Below are 22872 nucleotides of genomic sequence, written 5' to 3' on the forward strand. Positions count from 1 at the left end.
TGAATTATTGAGGTGTTCCAACTATCGTATGTTCAGATTATCGTGGTTAGCCTGTACTTGGGAGGATTGGCAACTCAAACATTTAAAGGCCCTTCATAAATCACATAAGCATTTAAATATTCAAGTTTCTCAGAAAAATTATAATACTATTGGGGGAATTGTCGTTCAACACGGGGCAATACCGTACACCTTGCGCCTTGTACGGTATTGCCCCATGCATGGTGTACGGAATTGTCCCAAACGACATGACGTAGAATTTTCAGCCCTTACCTGAAATAAGAACAATAATAACGGATAATAACGCCTCGTATTCAATCCGAAAAATATATTTTGATTGATATCTAAACTTGGTGTGCAGTTACATTGCTTTTATGGTGCATATTTTTGTGAACCTTATTTGGTGTCTCCTTTTTCAATTCCAGGTGTTGATTTTTATCTTCAATTTATTGATTGAAAACTCACAGGTTCACAACCTGTGAATTACAAGTCATTACGTGTGAACTTATTAATTATTATAAGTAATAGTCTAACATTATTATAAAGGAATCATCATTATTGCTCGCCAGAAATTATTAACAAAAAAATTTGACTTCACTAAGTCCCTCCGCATACAGGGGAATGAGGGGCAAGGGTACGCATCTAATAATCAATCATAAAAATCATGCATTTAGGTTTACGCAATCATTTTTATTTTACACGATTTGTTCACTGTTACATGTAAAGCTAAACTTGTCTTCCATTGATGCATAAAAATATTAAGAATTGCCGTTATTCATCAAAATTTAAGAGAAAAAGAAATAGAAAACTTGCCCCTCACGTGGGGCAAGAGTCCTAATCACCGTTTATTCCATGTAAACTTTTTCTTTCCAGAATATTTGGTGCAAGGTTCTTTCCTCCATTTATTACATTCACAGTACGTTATTTAATCAACAATTAGTGGATATGAGTACAATTTTCCACAACCTCCATAGACGTCGGATTTTTTCGTTGAAGTGAATTCCTGATTTCCGTCAAAAAACCGCCACTTAGTGCTGGAACCATTTACCTTGTTTTTAGTTATCTTCACGTTTAGTGTCTTGGTGTAGGAGGAACTCGTAAGAATATTTTCCCCACGCTGAGTTTTTACGCCGCTTTTGCGCTTGCAATGCTTTTGGATAATGCCTAATGTTCTCAAGAGAGACATGTTCCTCCCGATGCCTGCGAGGCAAAGTATTCTCAGAGGTGGAAGGTTGAAGAAGATTGTATGGACATGAATGTGGTAAAGGAATTACTACTACTTACTTACTGATTCCTTGGCACTACAGCCCAGTATGGGCTTTGGCCTCCCTCAAGACGCCTGTCCATTCTCTTCTGTTCTGCACTTTCTCCCACCATCTGACAATCCTCATAGCCATTATGTCTTCTTCCACATCCTGCATCCATCTTTCCTCGGTCTTCCTCTTTTTCTCTTTCCATCCATATTTCCATGCAGAATCTTCTTAGGCATCCTTTCTTCACTCATTCTTTTTACATGACCTAGCCAAGCTAGCCGTTGGGTCTTCACAAACCTCACTATGTCTTCGCCTCGGATAATATTTTCTATTTCCTTGTTTGTTCTTATCCTCCAAGTTATCCCATCTGTCACGGAACCATATATCTTTCGCAAAACCTGGTAAAGGAATTATGGGAGGAATATTTTAGGGTAAAAAAAGTTTCTCCGCCTTCTATTTTCATTTTCTCTCCCGGAGTTCCCTCTTTTTAAAATTTCATCTCTTCCTTGTTTCGTATCCTACGTGTCTGAGGCCAATGAAGGTAGGAAATCAACCTCACTAAACACGCATGGAGCAAGTGAGTAAATACCGCAAGTCTATAATCCCTTTGTTACATTCCCAATATTCTATTATTCGATGCTTCTCATGGGCCCTTCCAAATTGCATTGCTACTTGGAACCGAGTGATTCCTTTTCCGGGGTTAGACGACAATCATTTATCGCACAGAGTCATATTAAAACTTTTCAGTGAGGCAAAAAGTTTTCTCTGCTGTCCGAGCTATGTGAAGGTTATGAACTATTTGGATGAAGTTAGTCTTACAAAATTCTATCGTTGAAAGGTAAACATAGGAGGTATCGTTGTTTAAGATGAGCAAGACTGGATCATCAGCAGTGAGTTTTACATTTTTCCTTAAATGTTTAGGCCAGTTAATATACATTTTTGGATTAATGAATCCCGAATCAGTCGTTAACAAAAGAGTTCGTGGAGGTGCTCCAACTGCAAGCCCATTTTTCAAACTCTTTCTCAGGAAAATTAGAACCAACGGAATGTACACTCATGCCCGTACTCGGGTAGTTTGGACGACAACAGGCAGTATGATGCATATCTGCGAATAAAACACCCCAAACAATTATTAAAAAAAGTACATGTTATATTTATGGTAGGCAATATGAGGTCATAGAAAAAGCAATGCTATAAAGTGGGGAAGGAGTGAGCGTCCGTGGGGCAAGAGTCCTCATGCGGACACTTGCCCCATGACTCTTGCCCCAACTGCGCTTCCTAAACCTAATACGCCATTGCACAACTACATTGTGATCTGCAAACCTGCTAACTTCATGAATTTCTGAGGCAAATAATGCTTATAAAGGAATAATAAACAAACATTGCAGTTAAATAAACGCCCAAAGCACAAACAAAAATAACGCGGTCCCACAAATTAGATCAACTTCGCGTAAAAATAAAAAAAATAAGAAAAACTCACGTTCTATCGTTCACAGCCTTCTCCTGAAACAAATCCTGTGCTACATTTGGTCACGTTAACAAAACTGATTTACTACAAGTGGCATCATCCCGGCATTCAGAGAAATATTCCGTAAAAGGAATCTTGCCCCATTCGGACTCTTGCCCCGCAATACACTTAGAGTCGCCCCAAGCATGGGTGCCGGATTTTATCAGCTATTTGACAATATTTCCCGAGATATTGTTGAAATTACAAAAGAATTGAAAACATCATATCGACTAAACTATTTAAATTTACTCTACGCTATTCGAGTTGCGATCAGTGTGAGAATTTCCAACAGAAAATAATCATCTGTGACAGGGAATTCCAATGATATGAAGGTAACAAGTAACTGTAGCAAATCATATGAAAAATTTATATTAATACTAGCTAACCCGGCAAACGTTGTTTTGCCAAATAAATTATTTCTAGTGAATATTTTGGTAGTCAAATAAAAATTACTAACTTATTGCAAATAAGTGGGGATGTGGCATATGGCTCAAAGAGGAATGGAGCGCTGTGAACGATAACGACCTGTAAAAATGGCAAAAGACCGAACATTCATTTTTTGAATTCATTGCAATTTCATTATCTTCATCAACAACTTTTTAATTACATCTCTTTAAGAAATCATAACAGAAAAAAAGAATATTTATCTGTCTCTCAGTGCAATGGAGTGTAAGATATTTTTAGCGAGTCCATATGTAGCCAATAAAACAGACTTGATGGTTTACTACGCATAATTGTCCGTGTGAAAAACCGGTTTAGCTAAATCTAAGCCACTAACAGACATTGCTTGGCCTTGTGACTTATTGACTGTCATTGGGAAAATGTAATGTAATAGGAAATAGAACCTGTTGGAATTCAATTGGTACATCAGTCGAAATAATAGGGATTCGTGGTTGAAATACGTATTCTCCTTAAAATTTCCATTCATATTCTGGCTGACTTCGACTAAGTTTTTCAACAATTTTAAAATGACTTATCACGTGACGTTGCACAGCCGCTGTGGGTTCAAATTACGAATCATATTTAACCGGAGATCCAACCTTGTTGTAAACGGTGCGATGCTATGCCTAGCAAATCCAACAAATTAAATAAACTCGTGTGCATAATTTAAAGCTTCGCTGGTATTGCCAATTGTATCGATGTAAGAAATGTCAAACTACATTAGCAATACTGGCAGTCGTCAAGGGAGTAGTCAGCCAAAAACGCTGAATATTCAGCATTTTAATGCATTGTTTTACAGATTTAAATTTGTAAAATCGCTGAAATTTTTTAATTTCAGCGATCTATCTTGTTTTAAGCCAATGGTAGTATATCGTCAGATCTGCATTTTGTAGAAATACCATCATAAATCATAAAAAGCCATTTAATAGCCTGCACTTAAAGAAAGGTGCCAAGAGGACCACATCTTAACGTCGCATCCGACGGACAGATCGCTGTACTAAATGTGATTTCCATTCTGCACCCAAGCAGGTATAGGATGATCTCTGAATAATCTTGGCCTCCTCGCGGTATCAACCAAGGGCCATGGGGTGGAAAGCAAGCGCTCTTGTCATCAAGCCTATAGCTTAGATTTTCAGAAAGCGGAGATGTATTGTGAATAAACTGTGGATTGAATTATAATTATTTATTAATTTAGTAAAACAATTTAAGTGGGCGGAAAAATCCAGCTTGTCCAGACTTACTATACTAATTTTAAATTATGAATAATCTTCGTCCCAAAGCCCAGAATTCCCATTTGGAGCGTTTTGGATTCAATGTGTCTTTACAGAACCTAGTAAAAACTATTTCTCAAGACAATTATTCCCATTGGCAAAATAACGAGACGGAACAAGCGATATTGTTGCATCTACTCCGGTTGACTGACCACTACCATCAATTGCATTTCCAGTCATCTAGAGTTGAGTTCATTTAAAATATCTATGCCACTGAGAGGTCGGCCAAGTTTTTCTTGTGGTGAGGGCACGTGAATTCCTGAGAGCGAAATGCGATAGGTGGAGTCTAACCTCCGGGAAATTCTGAAGCTTTCAGACCTCCGTGGTCTTCGTGAGTGTGTGAGCTGCGTTTCCAAGAAGGGTGGTTTTTTAGACAGTCTTTTGTTGAAATGCAGTGACAAATACTTTTGAGAGAACATGGCAACGCCCGCGTCTCACGCTGTCTCTCCCCATTCCACATCGCCTCCTGCCGCGACACCGGTCGAAACATTGCGACATTGCACTACCGGTCCAGTCGCAAAGTTATTTGAAAATGGTCATAGTTAGTAATACAGATAGAAAGAAAATATTTATTGTATAGGAAAAGAAAATCATAAGAACAAAAATAATGTAGGACAATTAGCAGGCACAAAAATAACAAAATAGATAATTACAGCAATACAACAATTAGCTTTGAATTTTTAAAAATATCAATGCGTAATATTTTACGATAAAATAACACAACAGAACATAAGAAATGAATGAATAATAAGTTTAAAAAATGGTAAATGGAACGCACCAAGCCGGATTTCAAACAAACGCAAATAAAACTCTTTTATTCTGAACTTAATAAATAAAAAAACGCTACAGCAAAAAAAGGAACCATAATAAAAAGAACACAAAAAATAAGAGCAACACATGCTATTCCCGAGACATTATGTAATCATAATTATTTTATAAATGTTTTAACAGATATACTATTCCCGAGAAAGTAAATAATCATAATTTTATATAAGAGGCGGATTATAAGTCCATGGAGTAGCCAGCATTTGCCTCTGAAAGATCTTTTCCTCGACCAATAGACTTCTTTGAGTAGTTCTTGAAATTAATTCCAATTCAGCTGGTTGCAATTGAAGTATGCCAGGAAATTTATTTATGGGAATGGGTGGGGTAGACGTCTGTAACCTTGGTTACCCCAATGAGTATATAAATCTTGATGTAAAAATCTCCGAAAAATTTATATTCTGAAATTAAAAACAATAAAAAATGAAAATTTAGTGATGCAGTGATAACATCAATCCGTCTTATCTTTCTCATCGCAGTAAAATGGCGTGGATAAATACATACCTATCATTAGAGAAATCACCTTACTTCATTAGTCATCTCATAATATAGAACACAGGAATCGGTGATCAATAATTTATATTTTAATAAAGTAAATGTAGTGGCCAATCTTCTTGAACATGTCGAAGCACCACTAATGGAGCAATCAAAAAAATCGGCCGTTTTCCTGTAAAAAAAAAATTTGTTATTAGTTACATTATCAGAAGTGATATTCGCAGTTATCATAAATTTATAAAAATCAAGCAGTGACTCAAGGTTCTCTAGAAATAGCACAGAAGCTTTGAGAAATATAAAAATTGAGTCGCGCAACTCATGCTCTTCGAAGAAATTTTATTTCATCTTTGTTATTCTGAGGCCAAACTCATGATTATCGGGATTCGAACACCGCAATGAACCTGTCCGAGATCTGTAATATCCATCGCTGAAGGCTGTTGGAGCGGCAACGGCTGAAGTCAAGTGAATTACTCGGGCTACTTGTTATTTACGTAAAAGAGTTGCAAAACAATGTTGAACAAAATGAAACATAGGACTAAAATGAAGCAAACTTTTGCACCAGCACATTGCAAACGTGAAACGTGATTTTAAAAAAGGTATTTATAGTAATATATATGACTAGTTTCAACACTGCTTCGAACCTTTGCACACTGAACAGTTGAAGACATACCATGGCTAACCATTCACCAACTATGAAACTAAATATATATCTCAGCAACGAACCTAGTTTATGTAAAATGGCATACAATGGGATAATCTTAAATTTTTTATGAGTATTTACGCTAAATTTTCAGTCTCTATCTCATGAAACATGAAACTAAATATATTTGCGTAACTTAGGAGAAGTCAGTGTTGTGGTTGTCGTTCTGCGATGTTGGTACCAGATATCCCGTCGGCCATCCTGCCAGTTTCAGTCAATTTTTGCAAAAATCTTTCTTTTTTTATCACGAACCCATACTTTGTCGAACATGTTTAGATTTTCACAACATTTTATTTCAATTGAGTGCCGTCTCAACAACTTCTTGCTGCGAACGCCTTAGCTAGCTCGAAAAACCCTTGAATTTCTTCATGAGAGCCGCGGTTTGAACGCAGTTACTGAGCCTCAGGGTCCCCGCGTCGCGTAGCTTACACTTTACGCGCGATCAAAAAAAAACTCTCTCATCTCCTTGGTCGCAAACTTTTTTCCAAGATTTCTTCGTAGTATTCTTAACAAATTTCTGCTTCACACTGTGATGTAATCTACCCGAGTTACGTTTTTACTAAACGAAAGATAATGTCTACTTTATCTCAAGTTCCACGAGGAAAAATGGTACGCCATTCTGTGTAGTAAACCAAAATCTTTATGCGAACAAAAATCTTAAAAATTCATGGACAATACAGCCAAAGAATCTGGTCAAAGGAATATTGTGTTTTTTATTCCATTAAATTCATACTAGCGAAACACCATCTGGTTAAGATCAAAGATTCGATATCGTGTATCGCGTATCGATATCAAAACGAGATCGTGCGTTTTTTTTATGGTCATTTTTGAGCTACTCCATCTCAGCAACGGATCAAGTTCATGTAAAATGCCATACAATTGTATGATCTTAAATTATTTATGAGTATTTACGCTAAATTTTCGGTCTCTATCTCAAAAAATGCCATTTTGGACTTTAGTCCGGCTTTTTCGATTTCGGACCACTGTGCACCGCCACGAAGGGAGCACGTCGACACCTCCAGGTAGGGATATGGATGGAAGAATGGGTTAGGGAATACCCTCGTTGCCATTGCGAGCACGGGGCCCACTACTAACCATTAATACTTTATTTAGCAACGAAATTGTTAGAGTTTTCCATGAGGAGAAAAATCCATCGATTATTTCGTTGGATAGGAGGGGGTAGAGTCAAATCTCATGATAACTCACTAGGAGAGGGAAGAGTAGGTATGTCCAAAAAGAACAAAAATCACCTCACGTATGAAATTAATGGACGCCACTGAAAAGCCTAAATCACGTGTTCATTTTTTCCGTCCCTCAGAATGATAGCTCCAGCGATAGGCTTCCAGGGACCAAAAGAATAACCGCTCGATCTATCATTTTCTAAGTGATTCATTCACATTGGCCTTTTTTTCATCGCTTATTCCATCATTTTTCGTAATTAAAACTGCCTTAAATTTGAAAGGGAAGCTTGGTGTTACAATTGCTTTCAGCTTACGTATGTTCTGATTGGCTGAAAGGTGTCAGCGATGGATTCAGCGACGGAAAAAGGGACGTGCCTAGGGATAGGATTTCCATTCCCCGATCAATTGCGAAAAATGATCACCAATGGTGGTCAATTTTTTCTACCGTCATTGAAGCGATCACTGGAGCTGTCCCTCAGAATGAACTGAAAAAAATATCGTGTGATTCAGGCTCTAGATAAACATTATAGAGTCTAAATGACTATGTAAAGGTAAGAAATAGTATGTTATCTCTCTCCCGCTGCTAAATAAAATACACAAATATTAAAAGAAAGACCGTGCTCCTTTCGTTACTTGACTTAACAAGTGCTACAGATACTGGAAAATATTAACATTTGACCTTTTACTCCTTTATTGCAACATGCACTGAAAATAGGGCCAGGCTTTTAACGTTTTGTTTTTAAATAGTTTTTTACCGGAGTTACCAGAGCCGGTCGTTCAGTGATGTCGATCACCGTTAACCATTCACTTAAATAAGTCAATCGCCATTAGTCAATCGCCGGTCACTACAATCAAGATCGAAATCGGCCAGTCACGACCGACGACTTCGGTCTCACGGACCACTGATTCGGTCGGAAATACCGATAAAAGGTTGTATCGTTCGTCGGGGTGATTATGGTCATCAATTGATCGCACTAACGATTTCCAAATCGTGAGTCGGCCGGTAAGGACCGTCCATTCATTATTATGAGTATATACTTACTTGCACACGTAATCCATCGTATACAGATTAGCAGCGTCAGGATCTTCAAAATCGCAGAGTGCAACAGCATCCATGTTACTGATGAAGTCTAAATTTGGACTACAAAGTTCCCAACTGAAGTTGAGACACCTCATGTCTGCGTCGGTTAGGCCTGAAAGGTTGATAATAGATTAAAAAAAAGATCAGTAATCACTGCTGTGAGTGACATACACCGTATTTTCTCTTGTACAGATCAGTTCCATTTAAGTTATATCGTATAAATTTTGGTCAACATATACAATATGACCTTGGGTGACATTGAATGACCTTGGGTTTCCATGGATATCCTTTAACGACATTAGGTGAACTTGGATAAAGATCAAGACTTGAGAATTCTTCTGCACACTTATACCTAACATCACAATCAAAATTTTTGAAGTTATTTTCATCAAATTTTTGGCAAAATTCGTGAAAATTACAAAAAGAATTCGTCATGTCTAGTCAAACCAAGCCTCAGGCTAAGGTCATGAATTATGGACCTGGGCATCATCATGTGTTTTTGGAAATGACATTCCATACCAAACCATGAACCAACAATGAAATCATGTTACATTGCATGGTGCTCTGTAAATTGACGTGAGAGTGAGGAAAGATAGATACATATAGAGACAAACCGAATACGATAGCGCCTATTTCTCCCAAATATGAGAAAATGCGCTAAAAATATAATGGCATGTTGCCGAAATTTGTCTTCAAATTGGAATTTATCTGTTAAGTGATCCCGAGACGTAGGTACAAAAATTACCAAGGAACATTTCCTTTTCATTGTCACAGAAATAATTTGCGATTGTCTCAGCCAAATACACGCTGGGTGGAAGCATAATCCTCGATTTATTGGAGAGTTCCTTCATGCTTTCGACTCCTTGCCTCATGCACTCCCATATCTGCTCTCGTCTCCTGAAAGAATGATTCAAGTATGGCATAAGCATTCTTTGCGCAATATAATACTGTAATACAATGAAATCAAGATACTGAAGGGGACAGAAATCAGAGGGTAAAAATGCGGCCTGACTGGGACTCGAACCCAAAACCTCCTGGTTGCCGGCCAGGTGCTCTACCAGTTGCGCTACCAGGACGCTTATATTTACCATGATTTCGTCATCCTTGTGTCCTCGTCCATTCCTTCTGTTGGTGTGTCGTGAGCTACCCCAGTGCCATCTATTGGTTACTCTTGTGGGCCATAGCAATGGGAGTTTCCTGTGTATAAACCCCCGCTGAAATCACTGTAAATCTTAGCGTCCTGGTAGCGCAACTGGTAGAGCACCTGGCCGGCAACCAGGAGGTTCTGCGTTCGAGTCCCAGTCAGGCCGCATTTTTACCCTCTGATTTCTGGCTTTTTCCATCTACCACAGCACCATTATCCTCGTCCTTTTTCTATTACATGTTCCTATCCCTTTCTTTCCATAGAAATTGAAACAAAGAGACAGAGCATAAATGCAGGACGATGACACAGTGTGGCGTGGAGATGGAATAAAGGCCGAAAACACATGGAAAATTTTCATCTGAACCGGGAATCGAACCACGGACCTTCTGCTTTCCGGGCAGATGCTCAGAGCCATCTCTTTAAGTATATATAGATCTTGGGGGCATTGGTTGCATAAACCCCCGCCGAAAACACTGAAGATAAGATTAGCCTGGATATCTCGGTGGTCTGAGCATCTGCCCGGAAAGCAGAAGGTCCGTGGATCGATCCCCGGTTCAGATGAAAATTTTCCATGTGTTTTCGGCCTTCATTCCATCTCCACGCCGCACTGTGTCATCGTCCTGTATTAATGTTTCTGTCTCTTTGTTTCAATTTCTGTCTATTATTATCTGACGCGAAAAAATATAATTTTACGTTTTAATAATATTATTTAAAATATAATTCATTTTATTCCATTGTACATGAATTATATTATAATTCAATTTACCTTTAATAATAAAATTTAAAAAGCATCTACCCCAAATCGCAGAAATAAATACATAATTTTTGAGCGATTGTTGACGAGTTCTCTTTGTGGAAATTCATTATAAACAGATAAATTAATGATTACCATTACGAGGAAAATTAAGTGCAATTTATTGAGATGAAGAAGACATCAATGAAAAGACTAGAGGCAACTGAAATGTGCTCCTTAAGAAGGGTTCTTAAAATTTCATGGATCAAGAGCGTTTCAGTGATCAATCAGGTATTTACATAAACATTTCATGCATTAGAACAATTTATCTCACTTCAGCAAACCTCCAGTAAGTAATGAGGTTACATTGCTCACCTACACACGTGTTTGCAATTGAGACATGCAGTAGTAGTGTTGTAAAGTCTTCTTGTTTTGTACACCTTGTCCGGTGAGAATTCTTCGCTGATACATCGTTGTACAGGCGCTAGAAGATCCTGAAAAATGTTAACGCCTGCTTCAATTTCATCATTTGATCGATTAATAATTGTAAGTATCTGACTGTTTGTTCGCAATACATCTTTTCTATTTGATAATGCATATCAAACGAAGATTTCTCTTTGAAATTAAACTTTTGGCAGTATTAATATATTTAAAATTGAGTTGCATGTCGTGGTTTCGTCATTTATTTTCTAGCGACGAATATTAACGACCCATTTGATGCGTATTTTACGACTTATTAAAAATTCAGACCGATGACATTGTTCATGAATAAGTCATCGTAAGAGGGAAGGAAAACATAGGCAAATACCGAAGTGACTGAGCAGTGAAAGTCCTTAAGAAAGCAGCATGCATACATATCAGGGCGTATTCAAATTATAAGTCTAAATCACTTTTTTTTGTAATAAATTTAGCCGCAGTTCAATCTTACCGGCACTTCTCGAATAACCTGAGATGGTGAAAATATTCCAATTAATATGAACCTAGGCAATAGCATCCCCAGCAATCCCCCATATTATTTCTACTGTATAGATACCTTTTTCTCAACTTATACGCAACCAAACTCTACAAATGAGATACCAAAATGCACAGAATTTATCAGAGAACATGCGACGGCAACCCTTACTTCCTAAATATTACTATTGTTCCCTAAATTTGATTTTTAAAAATTAAAAAAAATAATCGATTCCGGCAAGATTGTCCTCATCCTAAGAATACAGTTAACGCCGTCGAATCCCGTCATGCCTTTTAATTTGACTCGCAGACAATTTCCCATTAAGGTTTCCTATGCGATGACTATTAACAAGGCTCAGGGTCAGTCAAAGAGCCGGCTTATTCCTGCCTGACCCTGTATTCTCTCATGGCCAACTTTATGCAGCATTCTTTAGGGTAAGATCTTTTCAAAATATTTTTGTAAATATTAAGGAAAACGCTAATCAAGTATTGGGGGATTTCATCTCAAATCAGGCAGGGGGGTGTCAGGTGACCTTCACCGATTTCTCTGAAATTTATACATGTGTATCCTTATGATGAATAACGATGACTTTATCTCTGCTCAGAACTGAACCGTCATAAAGTTACCGCCCCTTGAACATTGCAGTGTCAGGCCTCGGAGTAAAAAATGAAAAATCACATAAATGCTGATTACTAAGGAACCATGGCCCATAAAGCAGTGGTTATTGTTTTATTTTGAAGAGAATTCATTTATGCACATTATGGCATAACTTGCAAGTCATTTGAAGCAATAATTAACAAATAGGACTTGTTTAAACAATAAAAATTAGTCATTATTTAACAATTTATTACTAAAAAAGGCCACCTTTTATTTTCTTTAAAATTTCTCAGCGGGTAATTTAAATGTTCTGCTTTCAATTAAAACAATAAAAAAAGGTAGTATTTTTATACTTTTTGTTTCAAGGCATGTCAAAGTTAGGCATGTTTTCGACTCTTTTACACCAAGATTGCATACCTTCAAGGGGGAAAAAATGCCGTTTCTTTCTACTTAGCATTCATAACAGTGAAAAGTTCATATCGGAATGATTGGTTACATCTATTGAGTGAAAGCAAGTTCAATCTTGTTTACTTCCATGGCATCCAATGTGTGCTGCCTTGTATCATATGTCGTAGATATTGTATTAAAACATCAACCCGAGTCGATAGATGTAAACAAAAGTCTGCCATGTTCACAGTGAACGACTCGTGATTTCCAGCTCTCTGAAAAGAGCTGAGATCACTCGAAAAGAACCAACTTTTTTAAATCTCTCCGAGGAATTACCTTCGATCTTTCCTACTGCATTAAATGCTACAATGTGTTTGGGGGAATATCATGAACATTAATTTCACTTAAATGGAAGCGGTCAAATCCCGAGACTGAAAAGGATGACAAAATACCTCACCCACCCAATGATCCGTTCTCCATGCATTGAACCATGAAGACTAGTATTGGATTGTTGCATACACCCGAAAACTATACAACTTCCGGGCACAATCTTGGTGGAGCGAAAGTGGCGCCGCTCGATTTGTTGCAAGACTTTTGCAAATGATAGTACATATGTCATTATATCTGAATTTGTTAGTGTCACAGCCCGTTTCATTGTGTGGATTACACAGCGAGCTTTAGTTGTCCCATGTCTGTTAACTACCAAGCATGAAACTGTTGATGCCATGTACATGTGCTTCTTTCACCCAATCATTTTTTTGTCTACATAGGGTGGTTTCCTATTATTGTTTATTGCCTAAATCGAAAGATTATTACTCCTGGAGTACCTATATCTCGCTTTTAGATTTTTAAATGATGATATCTGTTTTGCAATTAAATGAAAAGTGAACATTTTCAAGCGTACGAAAACGCGACGCCTGAGTATGAATGCTGCAAAAAGCCCGTGTTACCTCTGGCTGCTTACTGCCGAGCATGGCGGTAGCATAGAGTTCCCTTCTTGCAGGTAGTGCTTGGTTTAAATAAGGATTATTAATACCCTATCAAACAAAGGAAACTCTCTGAGCAAAGACATTTTTAATAGGTGATTGTCAAGGGATGTTTCCCTGAGCTCTGTGCCTCATGTATACATTGGTAATCTAAGATGATATAAAACTCCTATATACTCGTATAGCATCTAGGTCCCTGTGACGTCATGTGGAGTGGTATCGCATCGCCGCCAATCTGACCTTTTTCAAATGAGGTTAAAATTGACCATTGGCATTTGTTTAAACAGGGATTTCTAAAAATAAATAAATTGTAAACATATTATGAATGCACTAAAGGTGGGTAACGAATCGCAATCAATGCCTTTCGTTTTCTTTGATGCAGGAAATTACCCTATTTGGCTAGTTTAACATGTGTTAAATGCAAAAGTTTGATATAAGGCAAGGAAATACTCACATGTTCGACAAAGGATTTTTTGAATTTACTTGCAACAATTGAAATATCTCAAGTTTTAGTTTGTGGCATAATTTTTGACCAATTTATACAACTCCATCAGATGGCCCCTACCCATGACCATTTGCACTGAACAACCATCTATGACTTTTTTCCAGTTTAAGACCTTTCCCAAAGTTTTTTTTTAATTAGCAGCTGACTTTTATAAAATATATATGATTCATTTCTCCATATGATATCTTTTTACACTATTGTTCTTCTGTATGATTCATCTTAAGAAAAGCACGTGCAGTGTCATGTGAGAAATCATCTGAAGTGCCTGCATACCTTAGTTATTATATTCCATACAGGTAAATATTGATATCTATACTTTTTGCCAGCGATAGGGTTGTACTTAATCTGGAAGAATCACACTCTAATTCTCGGAAAAATTCAAAATGAAGTACCAATGTCACACCATGAATTAGTGTTACCAACTTCTCTTTTTGAATAGCTTCCCTTTCTATTTTACGGATATAGTGGTGATACACACCTTTCTTGGTTCAATCCTAAACTTCAGCCATGAATTTGTCTGAATGATTCTCAATGGCAGTGAACACATCTTGCTTATTAGGGGTTACACAAGAGCAATCTTTATCATCATGCAAGTAAAATGAGAGCACAATGTTGATTGAGCGCAATGAGGAAGAGGATGCCAACAGTATACATCAGCATTGGCCCTTAGTCCTAGTTGCTTTTTTAGCTCTGCATGATATGTCAATCGTATGTTTGGTTGAAACTGGAAAAGCAGCTATATTATGTTGTTTAGATTATCTTGTGGAAAAGAATGATAAAATTCGAACATGGTCACTCATAGACATTTCACTCTCGCTTCTTCAAAAGCTGCTGAGACATTATTTTACCATGAAGTACATATTTGACATTTATCACTTTCATTAAGTTAGTAAATTCTTGCCCAATATGAAACTTGCATTTTATACATGTTAACAAGCTCAGTTTAGACAAAAAAATAATTAGGTGAAAGTAGCACCTGTACATGGCATCAACAGTTTCATGCTTGGTAGTTAACAGACATGGGACAACTAAAGCTCGCTCTGTAATCCACACAATCAAACGGGCTGTGACACTAACAAATTCAGATATAATGACATATGTACAGTACTCAAAATCTCACCATGAATGACTTCATTGTGTGTTTCCGAAAAACCTGGTCAATTTCAAAAATCACTGCAGTGTCTTCAGAAGAGAATGACATTAGTGTCTCATTTATGCATCCACATGGTCCATCGAAATGTTCCACATGGCCCAAAGTAGAAGAAAGACATGCAAATTGCGACTCATTCACCGTTTCCAGCCAGTAGCAGTGGGTGTTTGCACACATTGGATGCCATGGAAGTAAACAAGATTGAACTTGCTTTCACTCAATAGATGTAACCAATCATTCCGATATGAACTTTTCACTGTTATGAATGCTAAGTAGAAAGAAACGGCATTTTTACCCCCTTGAAGGTATGCAATCTTGGTGTAAAAGAGTCGAAAACATGCCTAACTTTGACATGCCTTGAAACAAAAAGTATAAAAATACTACCTTTTTTTATTGTTTTAATTGAAAGCAGAACATTTAAATTACCCGCTGAGAAATTTTAAAGAAAATAAAAGGTGGCCTTTTTTAGTAATAAATTGTTAAATAATGACTAATTTTTATTGTTTAAACAAGTCCTATTTGTTAATTATTGCTTCAAATGACTTGCAAGTTATGCCATAATGTGCATAAATGAATTCTCTTCAAAATAAAACAATAACCACTGCTTTATGGGCCATGGTTCCTTAGTAATCAGCATTTATGTGATTTTTCATTTTTTACTCCGAGGCCTGACACTGCAATGTTCAAGGGGCGGTAACTTTATGACGGTTCAGTTCTGAGCAGAGATAAAGTCATCGTTATTCATCATAAGGATACTGCTTTCACATATATAAATTTCAGAGAAATCGGTGAGGGTCACCTGACATGATTTTGCACTATCTGCCTGATTTGAGATGAAATGGCCCTATTATCAGATTATAGTGTAATTACTTCCAATGTTGTGTTTAAAGAGGTCCTCTGACCTCAATTTGTACATGAACATTCCAATTAAATTTGTACATAAGACCCTGCCTTTTTTCTACATTTTTAAATTAGAAACGCGCCTATCGATCTTACCGGCACTTCTCGAATAACCTGAGATGGTGAAAATATTCCAATTAATATGAACCTAGGCAATAGCATCCCCAGCAATCCCCCATATTATTCTGTGCACCTGCATTGAAAAGAGCGGGGGAAGCCCGCTGGGAGCGGGCGGATCACGCTCGTATCCTCTAATTTGCGTAGAAAGAAATGCAGTTTTTTAAGTAAAAATAAAAAACACATCGCTCATTATTAAATTTTAAGTACTTAACAGGGAAAATGTTAGAGTGACGTTCCTTATTTTAAGCAGGAAATACTTCACCCCAGAAACAGTTTGGAAGTGTTTCTTCAGAATATGGACAATTCAGCATCTACACCAAATCGCAGGAATCTATACATTATCGCCAATTTCATATCAATCGTTGACGAGTTCTCCTTGTGGTAATTTATTATTATAAAATAAAGACAGCTGTAGAAATTTTCCACCCTATTTCATTTCGCTCAATTCGGTGTTAACGTTTACACATCAATATCAAGGGCTGTAAAAGAGCAGCTAGGCTAGTAATATTTAATGCCGGAATGTGTAGGGAAAGCAACTTAAGATGGCTTTTCAAAATTTCATATATCAAGAGCGTTTCAAACTCTTAGGTTGTGCATTGAGCAGGCCTTGATCGCTTTCTAAGTAAGTTTATTAAGAAGAGGAAAATCTCGTATCTTAGCCGCATTCGGAGAGGATAAAAAGAATGAATTTCTGAGCGTGATCATAGAACGGAGAGCTGAAGGAAAGCACCCAAGAGGGAGAAGAAAATGTTCATGGGTACAAAACATCAAAGATTGGAAGCAATGGGACTGCACAGAGGAGGTCCAATCTCATAACATACAAGGGTGATTTCTGTTTCCACTTTGGTCGCATCTTAATCGGTTTACAAAAATGTTAGTTCAATTCAATGCAGTTTTTTCCAATACTTTTCAGTGCTTTGTTTATTTTTTTTCTTTCTTTTCTTGACCTTGTTTATACGATATAATATTTCTTGGAGTTTAGGTCAATTTTAAAACAAGTTTCAGCCAACTTTTCGATTTATTTTTAAATCATCATCAGGGCTATGTAAAAAAAAGTATGAACAATATGAAATACAAAGATTAAAACGATATACAATATTTATACATAAAAAAGGTGCAATCGGGTTTTTATACAATAACATAATTATTAAAAAAATTAATATATATTAAGGTATTGCCACACCTAGGTTATCATATGGCCCTGATGATGATTTAAAAACAAATGAAACGTTGGCTGCAACTTGATTTAAAATTGACCTAAACTCCAAGAAATATTACATAGTACTTTGTAATTACGAGGAATAGCATTAAGCTTACATAAAATTGATGGTATATCCTTATATTCCATCAATAAGTCTTTTATATTATTTCCGCTTGAAACTCTTATCAATTGCTCGTCAGTAACGCGAGTGGTGATTTTTGTGAGACCATTTAAATGCGCAGTGGATGACAACAAATTTAGAGGCTGACTTGAGGATCCTCTTTTGTAATATTCGTTTTTGGACCTATTCCACCGGGCAGAGGAGTGATGTGTGAGCTGTCAACGCAGTGATTGGTATACGGTTTCAATAAGAACAAGATGTCAATAATAAGCCTACAGTGGCCGTTATAATGTTATGATAAAGTCGGCACTCTCATGAAATAAAAATGGCACATAATTTGATTCTGATCCATAACTCACGTTACTTCTTTCCCGGCATTCCAGAAAGCTCTCAGTTAGCAGGTGGGCTGGCGGAGGTTCAGCGACTGTGATCGTTGTAAATGCCAGAAAAAGTCCTGGAGAATAAAATTTGAATTGGTAGTATAGTTATCTATGGAAAAATTCAGGTTGGAAGCTTTCGAAATGTGGTGGTATAGAAGAATGGTGAAGATAGAAGGATTGATAGTGAGGGCTAGTGGCGTAGCTATGGCGTAAGTGAAATAAAGGTGCTATTTCGCTCTCGTCCGACCGCACCTTGAATATGCAGCGAGCGTATGGGATCCCGTGCAGAAACACTTAATCCGCGAACTGAATAAAATTCAAAGGAAGGCTGCGCGTTTCGTCAAAAACTGCTACGGGCGTACAGACAGCGTTACCCAGATGTTAAGCGAATTAGGCTGGGAGCCGTTGGAGACTCGGAGGCTGCGCGCTAGGCTTAGATTGCTTGAATAATTGAGAATGGATATCTTTAAGAGCGACACAGAGAACATAATATTAGAGCCACACTACATTTCCAGGTCCGATAGAAGCGATAAATTAAGAGAGATGTTTTGCCGAACGGATAGATATGGGAATTCGTTTTTCCCCCGAACCATAAAGGACTTTAATAAACGCTAGTACCAACCTCGTTAGAGTACTTCTTTTTTTTTAAGCTGTAAACGGCTGGTGTCCTAACATCCCCTGCCACACGCCTTTTAGGCGGCTCGAGGGGTATTATATAGATGTAGATGAACTATGGGGAGATTAGGATATAAGATTCCCCCCAAAGGCTAAGAGAAAAAAAAAATATTTTGAAATACTGTTTAGTTTCGAACTATGAGGGGATGAGAAGCCTAGGGGTACAAGTGATTTTATTTTCTAAACAATCAGGCACAGAGCCGTGAGCATGGAAAGTGAGTCGGTACCCGAAACGTCGGCGCTCTTATATAGTGTTACCCGCGCGGTATCCCGAGAAGAGTTTTTACAGTCAGGCACAGATATTAGTGAGTATATGTAGTGTATGAGATATGAGTCAACAAGCCGGGTATGAAATTCTCCGCAATTCGTCTCTTTTGCTAATATTTTCATCCAAAATTCGCAGCAAAACTCCTTAATGTGCATGACTATTTTGTTGCCCTCTCCGAACATTATTGGACAGCTCGGGCTAACTTTCGAACGGATTTTTTCTCAAGAATGGTAAATCTTCGAGAAAAAAGTATGTATAAAATCGTTTCCAACTTAATTTTGTGGAATAATGTTACATCCATGATTGAAGCACAATTGGTAATATCCACACTATTTTATTTATCACTTAACCCTAAGACCATATAAGCAACGCTTAGACCATATAAGTTTGACCCAGCGGGTAATTTTAACCACCTTTCATTAGAAACATTTCGTATAAACTCCAGAATGTCTTCTCTAAAAATAAAAACAATTACAATATTTCATTTTATAACCCATTGACGCTTGACAAGATTTTATTCAATTCTAAGGACAATTATGACTGTATGGACAAAAGTGGAGTGTACAAATTAAATTGTGAGGACTGTGGTTTGTGTTATGCTGGCCAGACCGGTAGAAGCTTTAAAGACAGAGAGAAGGAACACAGACGAAGTTTTATGTATGATGACGGAAAATCTTGTTTTGCAAATCATTTATGCCTGAACAACCATTTTAGCGATATTGACACAGACATTTTTCATTATATTGACAAAGGGCTTAAATTAGATTTTATGGAAAATTTTGACATTGCCAACAGCCCGGATGGACCTACTAATGATGTTTTATTTTGTACGGACTCACCTTTGTTAAAGTTAAGCTTCCCCATGACGTCAAAACCCTGACCTTCAATCTCCTCTTGTTGTATGTCTTCTGGTTCCGGTCTTGGCTCATTTGTTCACCTAAACTGTTTCCCCCTCCCACTCCCCTCACTCCAACTCCATATGCTCCCCATCTCCTACCTTGGAATGGGTATATGTACTGAGAGAGTTTTTTGGTGGATTACCTTGAAAATGACACCAAGTGTAGAAACCATGGTCGGATAAGTGATAAATAAAATAGTGTGGATATTACCATTTGTGCTTTAATCATGGAGAAAAAAGTATAATGAAAATTTGGTAGAGAATTGCCTGATTTACAATTTTGTTCGTAGAAATTTTTATAATTAAACCTACCGGTTGGCCAAAAAAATGCAAAACGCTATTTTTCTGTTGCCCTTAATCTTGAATAAAATACTTTGCACTCACGGGATCGATGGGGCCTTTCAGAATTTCGTAAGAGTGGTATTCCTAACGTTACTGTAAATTTTGAGAGCTATCCCTAACGCTCCTGCATTGCTGTATGTTAGGAAAGCGAGCTAAAGTTAGTATTACTGCATGTTTCGAATTTGCGCTAAACATTTCTAATAACTTTTTAGTTTAATAAAATCAAATTCGCTTCTAAGTATCTAGTTAATCCCGTTCGTTGCCTTTACCTAATTTCTATACCTAACTCTATATAGAGAAAAATATCACTTGTACCAGTTGCCTACAAACCCCCCTCATTTAATAAATGCATCTGCAAGTGCAACTGCAGCTAAGTGCCAATATGGTGCACACTGTACGATGGCGGTTTACATTATAGTTACACGTAAATTCAAAGTTTACTAACATTTCTAAACTTTCGAAGCAAATGTATCTAAACCTCCACTGCGCAAGCGCTCAAAAGTCGCCTATTGAATCAAATCCGCTCATCTAGGATCCCAACAATACAAATTCAGAGGAAAAACACAATAAGGAATGATTTAATGGAAGAAAGAATATATATATCCCAAATTTAAAAATTTCATTGACAGAATCTACCTCTATATAACAATGTTAAATAATACTAGCAGTGCACAAAATACCTACAAAAATATATGAGCATCATAAGCACTCTATTTCATCTATATATATGTATCAAACCGTCTTCCAGATACTCTGAGAACGAAGTGCAATGCTTAAGCATTAAAGTTCGAGTTGCTCATCGCCATTCTTCAAAGTTGTGCGGCTTAAAATAACTAATCATTCCCGTTCTATCGGTTCAATTTTGGCTCACTTTCCTGACGAATTGCATGTTTAAAATTTCCGCTACTAACATCTCTAAACTTTCAAAGCATATGTATTTAATATAGAATAGACCTTTTTTTAAATATCTATTGCATCTCGGATAAAAAATCAAACCTCAGCGGCTGGAAAGAGCTATATTCTTCACAAAGAAGTAATTCTGGTACTAAAACCAGCCTATTAGCATCCTTAGGAATATTCCCTAGAGGTCACATAACACTGATTTCAGAGACTCAATAATTTAAAACCTGGCAAAGGTTAAGAATTCTATGCATCACATCTTCACATGCAACATTTTTAAAACGTTGATTACTCACCGAATATAAATAGGAGTTTCGTCAACGCCATGCCTAGGGTGCATTTGATGCTATTTATATTAATATTATAGCTTCAGAATATATATAGGTCAAAATCACATACGGTGCAGTGAAAAAACTCAGGAGAAAACTAACCACTGTTTCGTAATGACCATGCCCTTTTTATCATAAAGTAGCTCAAAAATTGAAATCAACAGAAAATGTGTTAATAATTGTTCCCCAAGGTAATCAGTCGAAGAAAATCAAGCGGGAATGAATTTTCTTTGAAAGTCACATGTGACAAAGTTGGTGGATATAAGGATCAAAAAAAAGGATGATTTAATAGTAGATAGAATATGCTTCACAAAGAATTTCATCGACAGAATCAACCTCTGTATAACAGTGTTAAATAATACTAACAGTCGCACAAAATACCTACAAGAATATGCGAGCATCATAAGAACTCCATTTGATTCATATATAAGTATCAAATCGTCTTATAAATTCTCTGAGAATGAAGAGAAATGCATAAGTATTAAAGTTTAGGTTGTTCATCGCCACTCTTCAAAGTTGCGCGGCTTTAAGATAACTAATCATTCCCGTTCTATCGGTTCAATTTTGGCTCCCTTTCCTGACGAATTGCACGTTTCAACTTTCCGCTTCTAACATTTCTAAACTTTCTAAGCACATGTATCGATACCTCTACTGCACAGGCGCTCAACAATCGCCCACCGATTCATATCCGCTCATCTAGGAGCCAAGCAATACGAATGCGCTCAGCTGGCACTAGCCGGACCACAAAAACTCTCCCCTAACTCCACAAGCATCGGCGGTGAGCGATTGAGCTCTGCCTATTGCCAGCTGAGCGTATGCGTATTTTGGGCTCCTGGATGAGCGGATTTTAAGTCGGTGGGCGACTGTTGATCATTTTTGCAGGTTAGTTGTCAATATGTGCTATAAGTAGATCTTTTTTAAGTATCTATTGCATATTTGATATAAAAATATCAAGTATTAGTGGCTGCAAAGCTCTATGCTCTTCACAAAAATGTAGTTTTTGCACTATGACCAGCCTATTTGCATTCTAAGTAAAGAGTAAGTCGTAGAAGTCACATAATACTGATTTGAGAGACTCAATAACAAAAAATCTGCCAATGGTTTAAAATTATATGCATCCCAACTTCGCATGCAACTTTTTAAAACGCTGATTACTCACCGAATATAAATAGTTGATTCGTCGACGCCATGCTTTGGTAGCACTTGATAATGTATATGTTAATAGTATTATAACTTCAGAATGTTGGTAAAGTAAACCGAAACTCGAGGAAAATCGAGCGCTCTCTGTTCGGCAAGCAACTCAGCTCAACCCAGAATGATTCTAACAATATTGACCAGCTGGTATCTTATTTATGATCGCGTACTTTGCGTATATATGTTGAGAAATGACGCAAGAATATTCTCAATGTTGTTGCGTAAATAAATCAAAGGAGAACAGGAAAATTGCGATTTTGATTAGGAAACTTTATAGAACCAGCTCCAATCCAGCCATAATAGTAGAAAGAAAAATACTGGCCTCGATAGCGGCGGGGAGAA

General features: G+C 37.2%; 1 protein-coding gene across 1 annotated transcript; it reads right to left on the reverse strand.

The window, feature by feature from the left end:
* Nucleotides 1-5356: 5356 nt before the first annotated feature.
* LOC124154402 lies at nucleotides 5357-22668 on the reverse strand. The gene is made up of 7 exons (XM_046528105.1): nucleotides 22496-22668; nucleotides 17904-17998; nucleotides 11001-11119; nucleotides 9494-9645; nucleotides 8710-8860; nucleotides 5796-5958; nucleotides 5357-5692 (listed from the first exon to the last, which is right to left on the reverse strand). Exons 1-6 carry the CDS (start codon nucleotides 22524-22526, stop codon nucleotides 5811-5813), a joined length of 696 nt encoding a protein of 231 aa, XP_046384061.1. The 5' UTR covers nucleotides 22527-22668; the 3' UTR covers nucleotides 5357-5692; nucleotides 5796-5810.
* Nucleotides 22669-22872: the final 204 nt, after the last annotated feature.

This window comes from Ischnura elegans, chromosome 2 (genome assembly GCF_921293095.1).
Source record: "Ischnura elegans chromosome 2, ioIscEleg1.1, whole genome shotgun sequence".
In the NCBI taxonomy this organism is placed as follows: Eukaryota; Metazoa; Arthropoda; class Insecta; order Odonata; family Coenagrionidae; genus Ischnura; species Ischnura elegans.

Coding starts and splice junctions, on each gene's coding strand:
- LOC124154402 (XM_046528105.1), bottom strand. CDS start 22,526: ATGGCGTCGACGAATCAACTATTTATATTCG. Junction 17,999..22,495: donor GAATCAACTATTTATATTCG/GTGAGTAATCAG, acceptor TTTATTCTCCAG/GACTTTTTCTGGCATTTACA. Junction 11,120..17,903: donor AATGCCGGGAAAGAAGTAAC/GTGAGTTATGGA, acceptor AACATTTTTCAG/GATCTTCTAGCGCCTGTACA.